This window comes from Anopheles coluzzii, chromosome 3 (assembly GCF_943734685.1).
Source record: "Anopheles coluzzii chromosome 3, AcolN3, whole genome shotgun sequence".
NCBI classification, from domain to species: Eukaryota; Metazoa; Arthropoda; class Insecta; order Diptera; family Culicidae; genus Anopheles; species Anopheles coluzzii.
The window spans coordinates 31,777,085-31,793,862 of NC_064671.1; the positions used below are offsets into that span (position 1 = coordinate 31,777,085).

General features: G+C 39.8%; 2 protein-coding genes and 1 long non-coding RNA gene across 3 annotated transcripts; all 3 read right to left on the bottom strand.

The window, feature by feature from the left end:
• Nucleotides 1-583: 583 nt before the first annotated feature.
• LOC120958220 (putative uncharacterized protein DDB_G0268364) lies at nt 584-2,724 on the bottom strand. Its single transcript, XM_040380855.2, has 2 exons — nt 2,622-2,724; nt 584-2,508 (listed from the first exon to the last, which is right to left on the bottom strand). Exons 1-2 carry the CDS (start codon nt 2,659-2,661, stop codon nt 872-874), a joined length of 1,677 nt encoding a protein of 558 aa, XP_040236789.2. The 5' UTR covers nt 2,662-2,724; the 3' UTR covers nt 584-871.
• Nucleotides 2,725-3,183: 459 nt separating this feature from the next.
• Nucleotides 3,184-11,395, bottom strand: LOC120958221 (uncharacterized). Its single transcript, XR_007452584.1, has 6 exons — nt 11,045-11,395; nt 9,492-10,978; nt 8,008-9,430; nt 5,640-7,945; nt 3,886-5,577; nt 3,184-3,815 (listed from the first exon to the last, which is right to left on the bottom strand). It is a non-coding gene; the product is annotated as an uncharacterized LOC120958221 (long non-coding RNA).
• A 1,947-nt stretch (nt 11,396-13,342) lies between these two features.
• Nucleotides 13,343-15,220, bottom strand: LOC120958873 (uncharacterized). The gene is made up of 3 exons (XM_040381939.2): nt 15,116-15,220; nt 13,764-15,052; nt 13,343-13,687 (listed from the first exon to the last, which is right to left on the bottom strand). Exons 1-2 carry the CDS (start codon nt 15,147-15,149, stop codon nt 14,304-14,306), a joined length of 783 nt encoding a protein of 260 aa, XP_040237873.2. The 5' UTR covers nt 15,150-15,220; the 3' UTR covers nt 13,343-13,687; nt 13,764-14,303.
• Nucleotides 15,221-16,778: the final 1,558 nt, after the last annotated feature.

Here is a 16,778-nt window from a genome sequence, read left to right on the forward strand (position 1 = left end):
TGCTGTGGCAGAAATTGAACCAACGACCATGAGATTGAACGATATAGTATTCGAATAAAATGTTATGAAATAATCGTTGTAATAAAAAAACCTTACCAATTGAAATCAATAGTACTGCGACGTATTTCATGTTGGCGCGACTATGTTGTGATTAGCAGGACAAACACCAACAGTGATATAGAAATGGTTGGATGGCTCGAACTTTTATAGCCCACTACATGTTCTACGACAGTCTATCGTCTGTTTGAATGCTTATCACTTAAAAGTCTGTGTCCAATGAGTGCCAAATTGGTTGGACTTGGGTAGCGCTGTGTCTCTAATTCAAATTGCTCGCTTTGATTGATGTAAATATAGTACGACGTACTACGAGCGCAGCTGAAATAGTCGAGTCATGTATTTCAAGCTTAGTTGCTAGAAAGTAGAATTTAAATATGTTAAGGTTTAACTCTTAACATCTCTGCATCAATCAACACTCCCAACGCAAACAAGATGAATGTTACCAGGCTTAAAGCTTAACTGATATCGTTTATTTACAAAGTTTTCTCCAAAATTTCTTTCATGCCTTTAAAAGAAAACACTCTGCTTAGTTGTAGTATCTTCTGTATAGAAACAATATATTGAAGCGTAGAAAAAGTGTCTGCAAAATTTAGAATTCGTTGCTACCATGAGCGGTCAGATATTGTTAAAAGATTTCTTCGTCACCATCGTAACCTTGAATGTAAAGTAACCAAAAAAAAAAGGAAAAGAACTCATCAATGACCTTGAACCGTTAGTGCTTGATGTTTCAAGTGCTAGTAGCCCTTTTTACTACCATGTTGTAGCTGTCCAAGAAATCGTTTTCGTTTCACTGCGGAAGCACTCCCAAAACTTCTTAACCTTCGACGACCAGCACAGGCACGAAAACCTGGGGTTCCTGGGGAATCTCCTCCATTGGGGGTTCAAGATGTTGAACATCATTGGGCTCCTGTTGAGATTCTCGCGCCTGCTCTATCTGCAGCTGCACCCGCTCTTGCATTAGTTTGGTCAGCTGCAACTGCATTAGCATTTCCCGTCCAATCTGTTTTGCCTGCTCCGTGAAATAGTCTTCCTGTTCTGATGCACTCGGAGGCAGTAGCTGTTGGGTTTGCTGTTGTTGCTGTTCAATCTGCTGCTGCAGTTGTTCCTGTTGATGCTGCATCAAAGTCTCTAGCTGATTTTGCAATAGCATTTCACGCCCAATCTGTCTCTCCTGCTCTGAAATATGATGTTTCAGTTTCACCAGGCTGTCGGGATGGTTCTCGTAGTATGGGTGTTGCTTCTGTTCAATATGCTGCTGCAGTTGATTCTTTTGGCGCTGGATCAATTCTTGCAGGTCCTGCACCATTAGCATTCCCCGTTGAATCTGCTGCTCCAGCTGCTTTATGCTTTGCTCCTGGGATGGGCTTGGAGGATCCTGATGCTGAGCCTGGAGTCTTCGAATGTTTCGCTGAAGGTGCTGCTTTTCCAGTTCCATCACTTTATCGAGCTTGAGTGCAAACAGCATTTCCCGGCCGATAATCTTCTCGTGCATCTTGATCTGTCCAGGTGTCTGGGATGGGTTTTCCATCTGTTGCGCTAGTTGCTGCTTTTGGTGCTCTATCACTTTTGCAAGCTGCATCTGCACTTCCATTTCGCGTCCAATTTGCTGCTCCTGCTCCTTGATCCTTTGCTGCTGCTCGGCTGGGCTTGACGGAAGCTGGTGGTTCTGTGGGTCTCGGTGCTCATTAAGCTGCTGCTGCAGCAGTATCTTTCGATGCTGCATCATGTTGTCAATCTGCTTCAGCAGTAGCATTTCCCTCCCGATCTGCTTCTCTTGTTCTGTCATATTATCCGGTAGGGGAAATTGGCTATCAGGATGTTCCTCCTCGGGTGAGCTTTGACGATGTTGGGGAATATGTTTCTGGGGAGGAATTTGCGGTTGTTTTTGCTGGCTTGGAAGTGGGTGAAGCTGCGGGATTTGCTGATCATGGGGAGGGATTTGCGGTTGTTTTTGCTGGCTTGGATGTGGGTGAAGCTGCGGGATTTGCTGATCGTGGGGAGGGATTTGCGGTTGTTGATGCTGGTGGCTTGGATGTGGGTGAAGCTGCGGGATTTGCTGCTGGTGATCGTGGTGAGGGATTTGCGGTTGTTTTTGCTGGTGGCTTGGAAGTGGATGAAGCTGCGGGATTTGCTGCTGTTGATCGTGGAGAGGGATTTGCGGTTGTTTTTGCTGGGGGCTTGGAAGTGGATGAAGCTGCGGGATATGCTGCTGGTGATCGTGGTGAGGGATTTGCGGGATATGCGGCTGGTGATCCTGAGGAGGGACTTTTTGTTGATGCTGGGGGCTTTGAAGTGGATAAATCTGCGGGGTATGCTGCTGGTGACCCTGGGGAGGAACTTGATGTGGCTGCTGATGTTGGGGGACTTGGTGGTCATGATCATGGTGAGGGATTTTCGGAATACCGAACTGCTGGTCGACACCACCATACAACGGAACGACTGCACCGTTTGCTGTATAGATAATTGTTAACAAGTGGAATGGTAAGATAGAAGAAAAAAGAGACACCTCAGTCAAAAACAGAATCGGTAATTTCTGCTCATTTAGGTCAATGAGTCAAACTTACCAAATGCCACCAGGCAGAGCAGAGCTACCGAAGCCTTCATGTCTACGGTTGAATCAGTGATACAAACAAACCAGAAGACTATGCGGCTATGGGTATCCGAGGCCACTTTTTATAGTAGTCTGGTGTGCGTCGCTCCGTGGGCAAATTTCTTACGGTACATGTACTGCGGGAATGTGATGTCGATCATGTTGTAAAATTTGTCTTGCGTTCTTGTAGAAAACGCTGTTTATCGAATGTACACCACTAGGCGTGCTTCTTGCACCACGCAATCAGGCAAAACCACATTAAAAACACGTCGGTGTGCATGTTTTTGAACGTGTAGCGTTCATGCTAAATTTTCAATTGTATGTTACATTGAATGAAACATGCAATGGAAACATTCAAATTACTGCTAGAAAAAAGAAAAATTCGAATGCGTTTGTAGCCATAGTGGAAAGTATATATAAAGAGTATTTGCTGGGTCGGGCAATTTTTACCAGCGCGTAGTACTGCTGAGCTTGAGAACTCGTTTGAAATAAGTGTTAAGTGATAGGTTTCAAATAAGCTTCTTTCTATTCGAACATTACATCAGTAAATTGTTGAGTGTTGTTTATTTCGATGTAGCTAGTAGTTTTGGGTAGATTGGAGGTATGTAAGATGAGTGTTAAATATAACCAATTTTGCGATTATCTTCGGTCCTTTCTCTTGCGAACGTTACATCGAGCCTAGTTCCGAGTTTGTTTTATGTTTTGGAGCTAATTGCATGGTTTTTCGATTTGATCGCATTGAAATTTGGTACCAATAGGCATTTTTCGACGTCGTTCATGATAGAGCACCATGGCAGGTTACTGCTGTCTTGGCGCAGTGCTGGTATGTAATACAATCGTCTGATATATTCTAAATTTTGTTGCATCACATTTAGCGGAATCCACCTTTTTCCTAAAACTACATCCTTATGGAAAACATAATCATGGTTTTTCGTTTTGATCGCATTGAAATTTGGTACCAATAGGCACTCTTCGTCGGTCATAGTAGAGCACCATGGTAGGTCACTGCTGTCTTGGCGCAGTGCTGGTCTGTTAAAGGATCGTCTGATTGCTTTTACAGTGTGTGGCAGCCAGATTAGCAACGATGAAGGAATGTGAAACGGCTTTCTTAGCAAAACTATTTCCTTACGAAAAACACGGTCATGGCTTTGTAAAGGGATTGCGTTTGCTGCAAATTGGAAGAGTTCATTTAAATGTATTGTCTGTGTTTGGTATCTCGAACAAAGTAATAAACTTACCCGCAACCAACAGGCCGAACAGTATAATGCCAGTTTTCATGTTGTGTTCTGAATGAAGTTTTCTATTTAAAAACTACTGCGCACTTTGCAGTCACTAGTGCACTGTTTTATAGTAGTTGAGAGAGGAGACATTGGAGCAGGCAGCGGTGCAATCATCATTAAGGTTGCAATAATTAATTGAAGTGTGGTTGAATATCCATGGAGGAGCCTTGCAAATGTTATGATGTTGTTTAGGTTTGTTAATATGTTTTGCAAAGCAAATATAAGATCATTGATAACGGTTGCTGGTTTTGCTATCGTATACGAAGTATTGAATCGTTTTTATCAATGGGTGTAGGTATTTACTTTTTACCTTGCATCCTTCCATCAGGAAACGTAACAATGCATTAAATTTAACAATAGAACCTATCGAAATTTTAGAATGATATACTTGGAATTTGAACCATATTGCGGATCAATGTCTATGTAAGGCTTAGAAATCATGGAAAAGTCAAAGGTTCTCCTGAGAATCGATAGTATCGATAGTCTACAATAGTATGCTGCACCTACAAGAAAGCTATGTTCAACAATCGGCGCAGCAACATTTGACGTTGCTCTGCTACGGCTTTCCTTGTAAACTTTGTACTTTGAAATAGCTACGTGAGATAGATTTGGGTACCAACTGCAGGACAATAAGTGGGTGACTTTATACTCCAGTCATAGTTTAATCAGAGGTCGTTACAGGTACTTCCAGTGCTTGCTGATCGTTGTTGAGTTATTTTAGTGTTCAATTTAATTATTGTTACATCATTACTGATCGCTTGAAGTGATTTCTATGTTCGTTTACACAAGCATGCAATCGATTCAACCGATACGAATGACGTCAATTGTATGGCTCGCTTGGTGCGTAAATTTTGTTTGGATATTCTCGTCGATCGAATAGAGGTGATTTGAATCTGAGGCAGTCAATTTAAAAATGAGTATAGTATTACTTTCATCGGTACCGTTCTTCTGTATGAGAAGCACGGTTTGCTGGAAATGGAAAATATAGACCATGTATGGTCCGTGTTCTGTATCGCTTACGAGTACGCCGACGTGAAGCCGACAGTTCGAACTGTATTATGACAATGTTTGTGCTGCGCTGTAAATTAATCCATAAAAACAATTCAAAAATTGAAGAATACTTGGTGAAATCGTGTATGGGATACAATGCAGAACCTTCGACAGATGATTACTACTTTAAGCCGCTATTTTATCACTTATAAACTAGCTACCTGTTATTGGCATGAAATGGGATAAACAAGGCTCTCCAAAATTTGCATGCATGAATGTAGATTTATTTATGCCAATAGTGAAATTTAAGGTCGTCCATTTCCATCATAGCTCTCATTTCTTTGAGGTCTTCCAGTTAAAGTCTCACCTCACTTGTGGGATGAAAATCCTTTTCAAATTATGTTGGTTGACCAAATATTCTATAGACAGTTTCTACGATGGAAGGTAAAAGTGTGAGCAAAAAGCTAAGCTGACGCATGTTCTCACGATCAACAGGGTCGCCACGACGTGTTGCTTCGAAAACATTAAGAAACCCGTCAACAAGCCCTACAAGAGATTCCAAAATTTTGGGTAACTGTCTGTTATCTAAAGTATTTATGGGCATGATTTCAACCATGGGAAATTGCTCTTGTGGGTGATAAAATGGCTGCATTGCTGTGGCTGTAAAAAAATAGCAATAATTAGTGATGTATGTTCTGAATCGCTTACAAGTACGCACTTACCAACAGCCACTAAGGCGAACAGTACTATGACAGTTTTCATGTTGCGAGCTGAACGATGTATTCGTTGAGGGACTACTACCCAGTGTGAAGAATAGAGAGTACAAGCCTGGCGTTTTATAGTGGTTCAGAAAGGATACATTTGAGCTAGCGGTGGTGCTCGTTCAATGGAAGATAGTTACGGGCATTACTTACTGACGGGCATTAGGAATGCAATAATTAATTAGGCTCTGGTTGCATAAACAAAGAACAGCATTGAAAATTGTAAAATACCATTTAGTTTTATGTATAGATCTAAAGATTCAAGCAAAACAAAACTTATAAAACTCATAATAAATCAACTTAAACCAAGGTTGCTGTTCAAATTGTCAAACCAACGTAAATATTATCGCATCCATAATAAATCGTGGTTGCTATATGTGTTCTACAAGTCAAACAATAAGAGACTGGTTTCGTGGTACAGTCGTCAACTCGAACGACTTAATGGGTTCAAGTCCAGAATGGACCGGACCGGCACCCCGTAGCAAGGATTGACTATCCGGCTACGTGGTAATGAATTAAGTCTCGAAAGCCTGTATAGGCCTGTATGTCCACGTAGGACGACGTCACGGCAAATAGAAGAACAATAAGAGAACAGGAAAATTAAATATCATATGTTTTTGAATGTTGGAAATGTTCTAGAACAATGTTAATGTTCATGCATGGTTGAGAAATTTTGAGCTTGGTTCATGGTGTGGACAATCTGATATAAATAAATACAATTCTTTTAATGTCATTCTTAACAAACCGTTTATGTCATCATCATTCATTATAATCATGATTACACTCATTTCTTTAGTGACTGCTTGTACAAATGTTTTTTCATCAGTGGTTAATTATATGTACAGTGTGAACTCTTTATTGAAAACTGTAATGATGCTACCCCTATGATAGTCGGTAGCTATTTGATTATTCAGTGAAACTGCTGTAAGCACTGATGATAAACAGTCTCGCAACGCCAGTGCATACAAAATATCTTGCAATAAAACAATAACTTCTGTAACCAATTTAACAAAGTTATCAAACTTTCTTATTTGCAAAGCATGAAGGACATTAAATCATTCATGCGATATTGATGAAGCTTTTATGCCGGTCTCGTGGTACAGTCGTTAACTCCTATGACGTAACAACATGCCCGTCATGGGTTCAAGCCCCAAATAGACCGTGCCGCCATACGTAGGACTGACTATCCTGCTATGGGAGGTAATCCAAAAATCACTGAAAACCAAGCCCTCAAGTGGTACAGGCAGGCGTTGACCGACAACGGTTATTGCTGAGCCTATAAGAAGAGGAAGAAGATAGTAAAACTATGAAAAAGTTATGAAGCCGCTTAATTTTGTTTACTCGTGTTGGGTTTTTTCCAAAAATGATAACAATTATTAGTATTTTCATAGCGATTAGTGTACGATGTTTTGTATCTTCAACCAATTTGTTCTGCTTATACGTTCGACAAGAAACGTTAATCCTTGGAATGTGATACTTTCAGCAATAGTAGAAGGTTTTGTGTTAGAATGTTGAAGGTACTGCAAATCAATGGCCAATTAAAATAATGTAGAACGTAAACAAGAATGAAGTGTTATTGAAAGGATTAGATAGATGTATGCCAGGAATGAAGGGATCGTTTGACTCTGAAATTAATGAAATCAATCAACAGTATAATTGTTGAAACGGCAGCACAAAAACTAGGAAAATTCGAAATAATTTGTGTGGATAACATGGATAAGATATAACTCACGGGCGATTCATGCTGCAATTTGTAAACGAAAAATCCTGACCATTATACATGAACTGCCCAATTAACCAATAGGGACTGAATTTAATTAGTCCATAGAATTCTCCCATAATCGCTTCATCAATCAAAAATGATGTTCCGAATTTGCAAGTACGAATATATATTTATTTATGACGATAGAGAAATTTATGATCGTCCATTCCCATCGCAGCTCTCTTTTGTGTGAAGTCTTCCATTGCAAATCTTACCTCACTTGTGGGTTGGAAATCCTTTTCGAATTATGTTCATTGACCAAATTGTTCATTGAGAGTCTTTGCAAATGGAGGTAAAAGCTGTAACAATTGTAAAAGCTGCCGCATGTTCTCACGATCAACAGGGTCGCCACGACGTGTTCCTTCTATAAAATTAATAAATCCGTCCACAAGCCCTTTAAACGATTCGATAATTTTAGAAACCTGCCGGCGCATAGGCAGTTTGGGTATAATGTCAACCACGGGAAATTGGTCTTGTGGGTGATAAAATGGCTGCATTGCTGTGGCTGTAAAAAAATAGCACTAATTAGTAATGTATGTTCTGTATCGCTTACAAGCTCGCTCTTACCAACAGCCACTAGGGCGAACAGTACTATGACAGTTTTCATGTTGCGAGCTGAACGATGTATTCGTTGAGGGACTACTACCCAGTGTGAAGAATAGAGGGTACAAGCCTGGCGTTTTATAGTGGTTCAGGAAGGATACATTTGAGCTAGCAGTGGTGCTCGTTCAATGCAAGATAGTTACGGGAATTAAGAATGCAACAATAAATTTAGCACAGCTTGAATAGCCATGGAGAAGCTTTGAAAATGTTATAACGCTACTTAGTTTTGTGTATTATGATTTAATTTTATTTAATACTGATTGGTATAACCGATAATGAATACGATATTACATAACGATACTTGATCGTTAATCCATCGTAGTCTTTGGCCAAATTGCGATCGAAATAGTCCAATGTTTATGGCACTATATTGTCGAGAATAGGAGTAGCTATCATCACAAGGTAGTAGAAAAGTAATTTATACTGGAGATACTGAATGCTAGCTAAACAAAAAAAAAGTTCGGATTTCTAACATTGTGCGACAAAATCAACAAATTATCCAAATGTTTTTAGAGTTAAATAGATAATTGTTGAAACGGTATCGTTTAAGATCAGTACCTACTAGGAAGTACAATGCAGTGATCGGTTAATGACAATTATGTTTAAAGCGATGCTTAAATAATGAAATGATCCATTCAAAAACAACAAAAAATACTATTACTAGCCTGTCATCGGTTCAATAAATAATCGAAAGAGATTCACATTGAACTGTTAATAGAAAATATGCAATATGATTAATTTGGAAGGTGGCAAAAAGACAAAATTGACATTGAAATTAAAATGAGAGGTAATTCAATAACTAAAACATAGCAAAAGGAGTACTGGAAACGGAATCGCCAATAAAAACGATAAACTTAAACTCCATGTATGTAAAATCGGTAGCTTTTAAAGTTGATCTAAGGGAATGTTTTGAAAAGCAAAAGCTGATTGCTATACCGCAAAAGCTGATACCGTTGTAGACGTTGTATCGTATGGTTTAATCGAGTAAGATAAAAGCTTTAGTTTATATTTGGTAAAGATATTTTTTTGTTTTGTTTTTTTTTGTGTTTGTTTAAGTCGTACACCTCTGCCAAAAATCAGTAAAAAATGGTTTAGAACCACTTTGCAAAGAAACAAAAATGATTCAAGTGTTATAGTAGACGGCTCCCATTTTACAATTCGATTTCAAATGGATTGTCATAGTCGTTACAGTCCCTGTCGGACGGATTACATCTTGGAGGCTTGCGCGGTTCAGCGTCTACATCTCGTAGGGTGGGTTTGATTTGATATAACCCCAATAAATAATTTAGGACATGTTGAGTGTTGAGTGCGTCTTGGTCTCGTGTAGGACTTACACGAACTGGGCGGTAAACATAATAACTTCTCCATGGTATTGAAGCGGCGAACGCTGCAAGCAATGGAAGGATTAAGAGATCGTGAAAACTGACGCTAACCCGATACCCACTTACCCATAGCAATCAAGGAAAGCAGTACTACGGTGATTTTCATTTCTATTGCGTCTTTAGGACTCACCGGCGGACTATGGTGGAGGCGACGTTTTATAGTGATTCAAGAAGAGTAGTGTACAACAAATGGGTCATGGAAATTGGGAATACTAAGCGTGATGCTTTACTGTAACTGATTGCCTGTGCTTACGTTATGGGTGTTAGAGCTACTTCGATAAGCAGAGCTTTTGTTGATGTTCTGGTAGATTTACTATGGTGGTTTAACAAAAAAAGTATATATGCTGTACAACTTGGTGAGTACTAGCAAATTGCACCAAGTTGTCAAAAACTGGTTGAGTTGGTTCATTCATAGAATTTTTGGGGCAAAACGTGTCTATGTTAATCTCGTTTCAATGTTTAATAATACTTTACATTTTTATAACAATGATCTCTTCTTTATTTTTTTCATCTGGGTTGTATCCATGTGACAGTTAAGGTCCGCCATATTGGATGGAAGCGTTTGTGTACAAACTAAGATGCATTATAAAATTGTTTTATTTTCCTTTTTCTGTTTGAAACATGTTATAGCACTTTTGTGAAACTTTAATAAATGGTTAAAATAACGTTTAACTATTATTCACTCAATATTTATGCATCTTCCAAAAAATTCAATCTCTCATTCACTAATCTGAACGTGCCTGAGACGAATCGGCGTTTGTTTCAATATTTATTAGGCTGAAATAATCTGGGCTGAAAATCTAAGGCTAAGGGTTATGTAAGTGGTTTTGTAAAGAGTGTTGACATGATTTAAACCTGTAAGTGACAAACACCATATAAAACAGCTGGCTGATATCGTAAAAGCCCCCAATGTAAGAAAGATTTTTAATACTTTCAATGCAATAAGTTAACGCCAACTGGTTAGCGTTAGTTTAAATACAATGCATGTAAGTATTTATCACAGGCCTTTCCCATTATTTTGATCCTTTTTCGATTCGATTTGCTATCCTTACAACAGGGGACAGGGGAGAAACAGAGAAACAGGGGAGATAGCAATCTAGAACGTAAGATGCATTAGATAATTGGTGAGAACAATGATCGCAACATACGGCGATGTGGCAAGCATTACATTGTCATAGCCAGTAAGCGACTTCAATAAAAAAAGTGTAAAGTAATAATTGTTTTGCTTACTTGTTTTGTTTATTTTGCAATTTTCAGCTTAAAAAATATTACAAGCACGGACGATACTTAAATTTCCCACTGTTAAATCTAAAAGCTGGGATAGATTCTTATCAAGATTCCACAGGTGGACAATGCGCTGTTCGGAGGGTCGATTTATCCCCGAAGCATGTACCTCGGTTCATCCGCTTTTCTGGTCGTTGTGGAATATTTTGGATTCTGACGCAACATCTCAGCAGGCGGGCCAGCATCCGTTGTATACTCGAGGCCTCCAACAGGTGCGGTAATTCCTGCAGCCCTTGATGACCCTACCGTTGCCGCATGGGCGATGGTAGCTATTGGCGAAAGAAAACGGTTAAAATTTGACCACTTTCAGTGTGGAAGAAAGCAAACACTTTTACCCAGTACTGTCAAAAATGCAAGGAATAGTGTAAGCTTCATACTTGATGCGTTTCTGTCGAGCTGTTTATGCGACTGCCCTGATCGATGATAGGTCCAGTGGTTTTATAGCAACCTTTGTCACAGTGGTCAATGGATTTGCATGCATGATTGGCGAGCGTGATATAGCGTGATTTAGGGATAAATTGATTATCGAACGTTGCCCGATTGGATGGAGTTGATAGGAAACGGTTCTTATTAAAAAAAAATGTATAAAAATGATACAGCGGCATTAACGATGAGAGAATAATATACTTTATAAATCGTTCAGAAAGAAATATAGAGAGAAATGAGAAATATATAGAGAAATAAAAATCATATAAAAATATATAAAACAATATAAAAACACATAAAACATATTTTGACTAACAAAACAATATGCGGGTATTTCAGAAATATTTTACGAAAGAAACCCTAAAGCCCTCGTGAATTCACGAGAACAATTAAAATCTCGACACCTCATCAGGTAAAGAAAATAATTTTATTATATTATCATTTTATTGTATAATTTTTCCTAACATTATGTAGCTTTGTCATACGCATCTGTTACTGCTTGTAAGCGTTTTGGCATGATTTTTACTACATTTAGACAACATTTCGACCTATTTCACTTCGATTCCTTCGTGATTTCCTTACAAAGCTAAGAACATAGTAAATTCATGGATCCAGCAACGCATTTAGCTAAAAAAATGGATCGCTGGCCTGGGAAAAAGGACACAAAGTCGTAAAATTCTAAGAAAATCAGTTATGCGGCATTGAGTGATATGTACTGCATTGTGTATGTGTGTTATATAAATGAATTAACTAAATATGAAGTCTGAATCTAAGATGCTTTTATTAAAACATTGTTATACACATTTTCTAATGCTTCAATTTTATGACTCCGCTATCATTATTTGCCACCACGTTCTTCCGGTATTGATGGAAGTTTGGTGGTTCTGGCAGGGGGCCGCTGCCGCAACATGTCAGTCAAGAGTGCTCCGTTGGACCCATTCTGCATATGCTTGTAAGTGGGTGTATTCCCGCCCGAGAACGCTGCATGCGAACTGCATACTGAGGGAAAAGAAAGAACATAAAGAAAGAACGGTTATTAATTAATTATGAATTTGATTAACACCACATTAGGTAGTACAATAAACTTACCAAGAATTGTCACAAGAGCCAAGAACAGTATTGCTTTCATGTTGTTTGAATTCAAAGTACAACTTGCACAGTGATGGAAGGAAATGAACTAAAGCGTTGTTTTATAGTAGCAAATTGTTTTTGCTTGTACACGTTTGGTTGAAGCATGCATAATGTAATATTCTGTGGAACAAAACTTTAGTTTTTGCGTAGAGCGTACATACCTACCGTATCTTACCTTTAAAAATAATGTTTTGTTAAATAAAATCTGATGTATTGAATGCTGCTCAATGATTATTTACCGTGAAGTCGTGGTCCCGTTAGCAGAAGTGATATTACAGCGATGTCAAACTGTTTGAACTACGAAGGTATCTAGAACGCATTATATTAGACAAATATGTATAAAACAAAACGTTCATAAATTATAAGTTATAAATTTTGCAGTATAAGAAGGCTTTGGTAAATATAAGAAACAAACTACAACAGGACTTTTATTTCACATTATTTTTTATGGGACTCAAATTTATTTGAAAAATATATAGTTTTCAACCTAACCTAACAACAAGTAACAATTTATTCTCCTTTTAATGCAGCTACTAGGAAGGCTATGGTCTCGGTCTTCCTGAGCTATTATTGTGCTTGACTAGCTTGGTTGGTTTACCCATTGCAGAAGAGTCCTTTACAAGCGTTGATTAAAAAATAAAATAAATTATCTATAAAACTAAAGAGAACAAAGAGCGTTGAAAATTCGGCATGGTAAAGAGAAATTTAAAAGAATGTGTTGAGGAAATTTGCATTTCCGATGTAATATGAATTGTTCGTCATTATTTGTGCCACCAATATCAATCTGTTTGAGCAGTTTTTGATTGTGAACATCGTTCACGAAAGATGGAAACGATGGGCTTGAAGTGATGATCTCCGACGTTGGCTCATCAAATGCTTGGGGATGGAAACTAGTAAATATTAATAAAAAAAATAATAGCTTCAAATTCGAAAACCAAGTAGAATCTGAAGTTCAAAATACTTTTTGGCTAAAGAGTAAGCGGACCGCACGGAACGACCTCGAGGTCCACTAGTTTGACATCTTTGTGATATGAGTTTACTACACAAGAGTTAATTAAACGCTTTTGTGAATAAAATTATTGCTTCAGAAAATCTTTCATTTCATTACTCGAAAACAAAACATGTTGCACACAACGAGCACTTCGGTAAGAAATGAAATAAAGTAAATCGATGCATTACATTTGCTTTCAATGTAATGCATTGATTGAATCCAATTCTAGGCTTGTTGCACAGTGCTTATGTGCGGTGGTTTTGAAATTAAAGCTTGTTCAATAAACCATGCCTGCCCCTTCCACGTTCCTCCGGTATCGGAGGAAGCTTGGTGAAGTTTTTCGGAATCTTTTGGCGCAGCATATCACCGAACTCCATTTCGGCTGCTTCAGCTTCGTTTGCTTCCATTGCATGCAGGAAGCTTACTGTGGCTGTAAGTATACGCACAGAGAAGAAAATGATGCAATGAAAGGACACGGTGTTGTTGATTCTTCTGCAGAGACTTACCAAGAATCGCCAGACAGCTAAACAACAACATGAGCTTGAAGTTCATTTTTAAATTACAGTAAATAGCTGATGCTTGACTTGGTTTGAACTTATTCCCAGAAACTGGAATACGTATGAAGCAATGTATTCGTTGTTTTATAGCCAGTTTTGCTGGGTCAGGGTAATCAATTTGAGGCATAAATTTGTATGGAAACTTATTGATATTTCACATTATTAAACCATGTCTAAAATGTGATAAGGTAGGATGTATATTGCACGCAAAATGGGTATGAAATAAACCATGGCATTGATTTAAGAGTATCTTGATGAAACGTGAATATATTGAGACAGGGAAGACCTATCACAGTGACCGCTTCAGCGCTTCTCATCATAATTGGTTGTGAATCCTCAAAATTATAGCTTAAAACATCTGAAATCCGTTGAGAATTTTGATACGAAAAATATTAAAGCATAGAACTAATCGTACAGGATCGTACCAAGGCAAGCTTGCTAAGTCCATAGCCGTAGGAATTAAAAACTGTTCTTTATTTCAAAAAGACATTAACAGAAGATACATGATGTCTTGCGCAAATTGCGTGGTATTCCTAGTGGTGAGTTTGGATAATCTATCCCGTTACCCTCAACGTGTATGTGCTCGTGTTCGTGACCAGCGTCAGTGGTCGTTATGATTGGTGCGGAATCGTACCGCCTAAAGCTGCTTCTTCTTGGAACGTACAAAGGATTAGGCCTTGATGGCGGTCTCGGTCGTTGGGTGGCTGGTAAAACTTTAAGGTGACAGTTATAATCTGGCGCTGTACAGCTGGTAGCGCCATGTGCAGGTTCTGATTGAACGACCACATTCACGTTGACCACTATCGGGGATGGTGCAGAGGGCGTATTGCTTGCGGTAGCGTTTGTAGTAGCATTGGGTGCACCCGACTGTGCAGTGGTCTTTTTGGTTTGATCAGTGATCACTGGGTTTTTGGAAGAACTATCCCCCGGAGATTCGGATGTATCTTTTCTGGGGCTTTTACCACCTTTCACATCTTGCCGTTGATCCTTCGATTTTACTGCCGGTGTGGTTGACGTGGCTTGCGATTGAGTTGTTTTCTTAATGCCCGTCGGCTCTGTTATCTGTTGTCCCTTTAGAGCATCGTCAAATTCGCCATCCTCTTCAATGACTGGATCCGTAGTGGGAGCGCCTTTGACAGCGGATTTCATATCCGGCGGTAGAGTGTTCTGCTGTCGCACCTTTCGCACCAGAGCGGGAACCTCATCCGCCAATACGGTGGTGGACGGACATATCAGACCTTGGGGAGGAAAGAGCACACAATAAATCACAGTAAAACTCAACTACTACTTCCACAGCTTACCCAAAGCAAACACCCAAAGAATTAGAACGTTCATATTGCTAGCACACCATTCACTAGAATGAAGTGAGCAAATCTTGAGCAAGTGTAATAAAAGGGGCTTGCAGCGATACAGAATTGTTACCAAACACATGTAGTGTTGCAATTCGTCCTGTATGCCATGTTAAGCGGTTTGGTTTTGCGGTGTGTGTTTCTGATAAACAAATGCACCGATAAGAACTGCCACCCTGCGCACGTTGTTTACCAAAATGGCAATGTTCGATTTGAGCACGCCGCAATTCGTTCGCGCATGATCACTTGGCCGGGTCTTCTCGTCTCATTAAAGCTCGTCCCCATGAAGGTCGCCGATGTGACACACTATGCTAGAGCTTCCTCCCGAATAAAACTTCAAACTGTCAGGTCAAACTGCTGCCAATCTTTGGACCGAACCCGTTAATACCACCCCGTTTAGGCCAGGAGACACCCGTGGGAAAACTGTTGATGGCGCAGCGCATCGAACACAAAAAAGGGAAGAGAATATTGGAAGACCGAAAGTTCAAACCGGAGCCGACCCAGAACAGTGAACACATTTTTTCACCGCCCTCCCCCCTTTTTGCGAGTAGCCGGACCAAAGTCAAACATTCCATCACCGTATGAAACTCGATCCGAACGGTAGCGCAATTTTTCAGCCAACTTTATGGCTTTTCTTCTGGGTTTTTGTTCTCATTCTATCCCCCCGGGGGCTGATGGGACTGTGTTGATGCTTTCATAAAATTGCAAACCCACCAACCACCCAAACTGACACCACAGTCGAGGCGAACATTACCCTTCATATCCACCCGCCTGTTTGGCGCAGCATATGGGCCGATGCTGAAGCGATCGTGATCAGTGTCGCATCGAATGTCATATGTTTGCTACGGGACAGAGTGTGTGTTGTTGGGGAACGTTCTTTTTTTTGCATCGAGATGGTGTGAAATTGGGAAAATCAAATTTCAAACATCCGCCATCTTTAGGTGTGTGTATGTTCTATCTTGGTGATGACATTTGATAAGCGTAGCATCGTCGGTGGTCAACAGGCAGTGGCGAATTGCGAACAAAGGCGACCGAAAGGGAAGCCTTCCATATTGGATCGGTTACAAAATTGTCATGTCCTTCTTCCGCACACTGTTTTGTGTGGTGGACTTTGTCAAAACATTTTGGTTTTTTTAATGCGCACCATTCTTAAGTTCTGACCGTGCTACACCCTGCCTGATCAATTGTGTAGACAAATGATGTGTCCTAGTGGAGGAAAAAATGCACCAACCACCAATTGCACACTGGCCCAGATGCATAAATTTGTCTTAATTCACTTTCACTAGCCTAGCGGAACCGATTAGAAACGCACTTCAATTGCCCATTCGGAGGCACGAAAGCAGCAACTCCCCATCGGGGTCGCCTCATCCGGAACGAAAAGAGGGAGGACAGGCATTAATTCAGTGGATTGGATTTGTGCAGCTGCAGTGAAGAAAACAACCTTACAACACAACGACAGCAAGCAGACAAAAAACACGCGTTGATCGAAGCGACACGACGGTCGTTTAATTGACGCAAACAGTAAAATTTGTACCCGATTAGGGCTTTCTCGCTTTTGGGTTGGCTCTTCGCCGTCGGGCGCTGCTTTAGCTTAAATGGTTTAAATCGCTTTGCT

Excerpts from the sequence above, each read along its gene's own strand:
- LOC120958220 (XM_040380855.2), bottom strand. The coding sequence starts at position 2,661 with ATGAAGGCTTCGGTAGCTCTGCTCTGCCTGGTGGCATTTG. Across the intron at positions 2,509-2,621 it reads GCTCTGCCTGGTGGCATTTG|CAAACGGTGCAGTCGTTCCG; the intron begins GTAAGTTTGACT and ends TTATCTATACAG.
- LOC120958873 (XM_040381939.2), bottom strand. The coding sequence starts at position 15,149 with ATGAACGTTCTAATTCTTTGGGTGTTTGCTTTGG. Across the intron at positions 15,053-15,115 it reads TCTTTGGGTGTTTGCTTTGG|GTCTGATATGTCCGTCCACC; the intron begins GTAAGCTGTGGA and ends TTCCTCCCCAAG.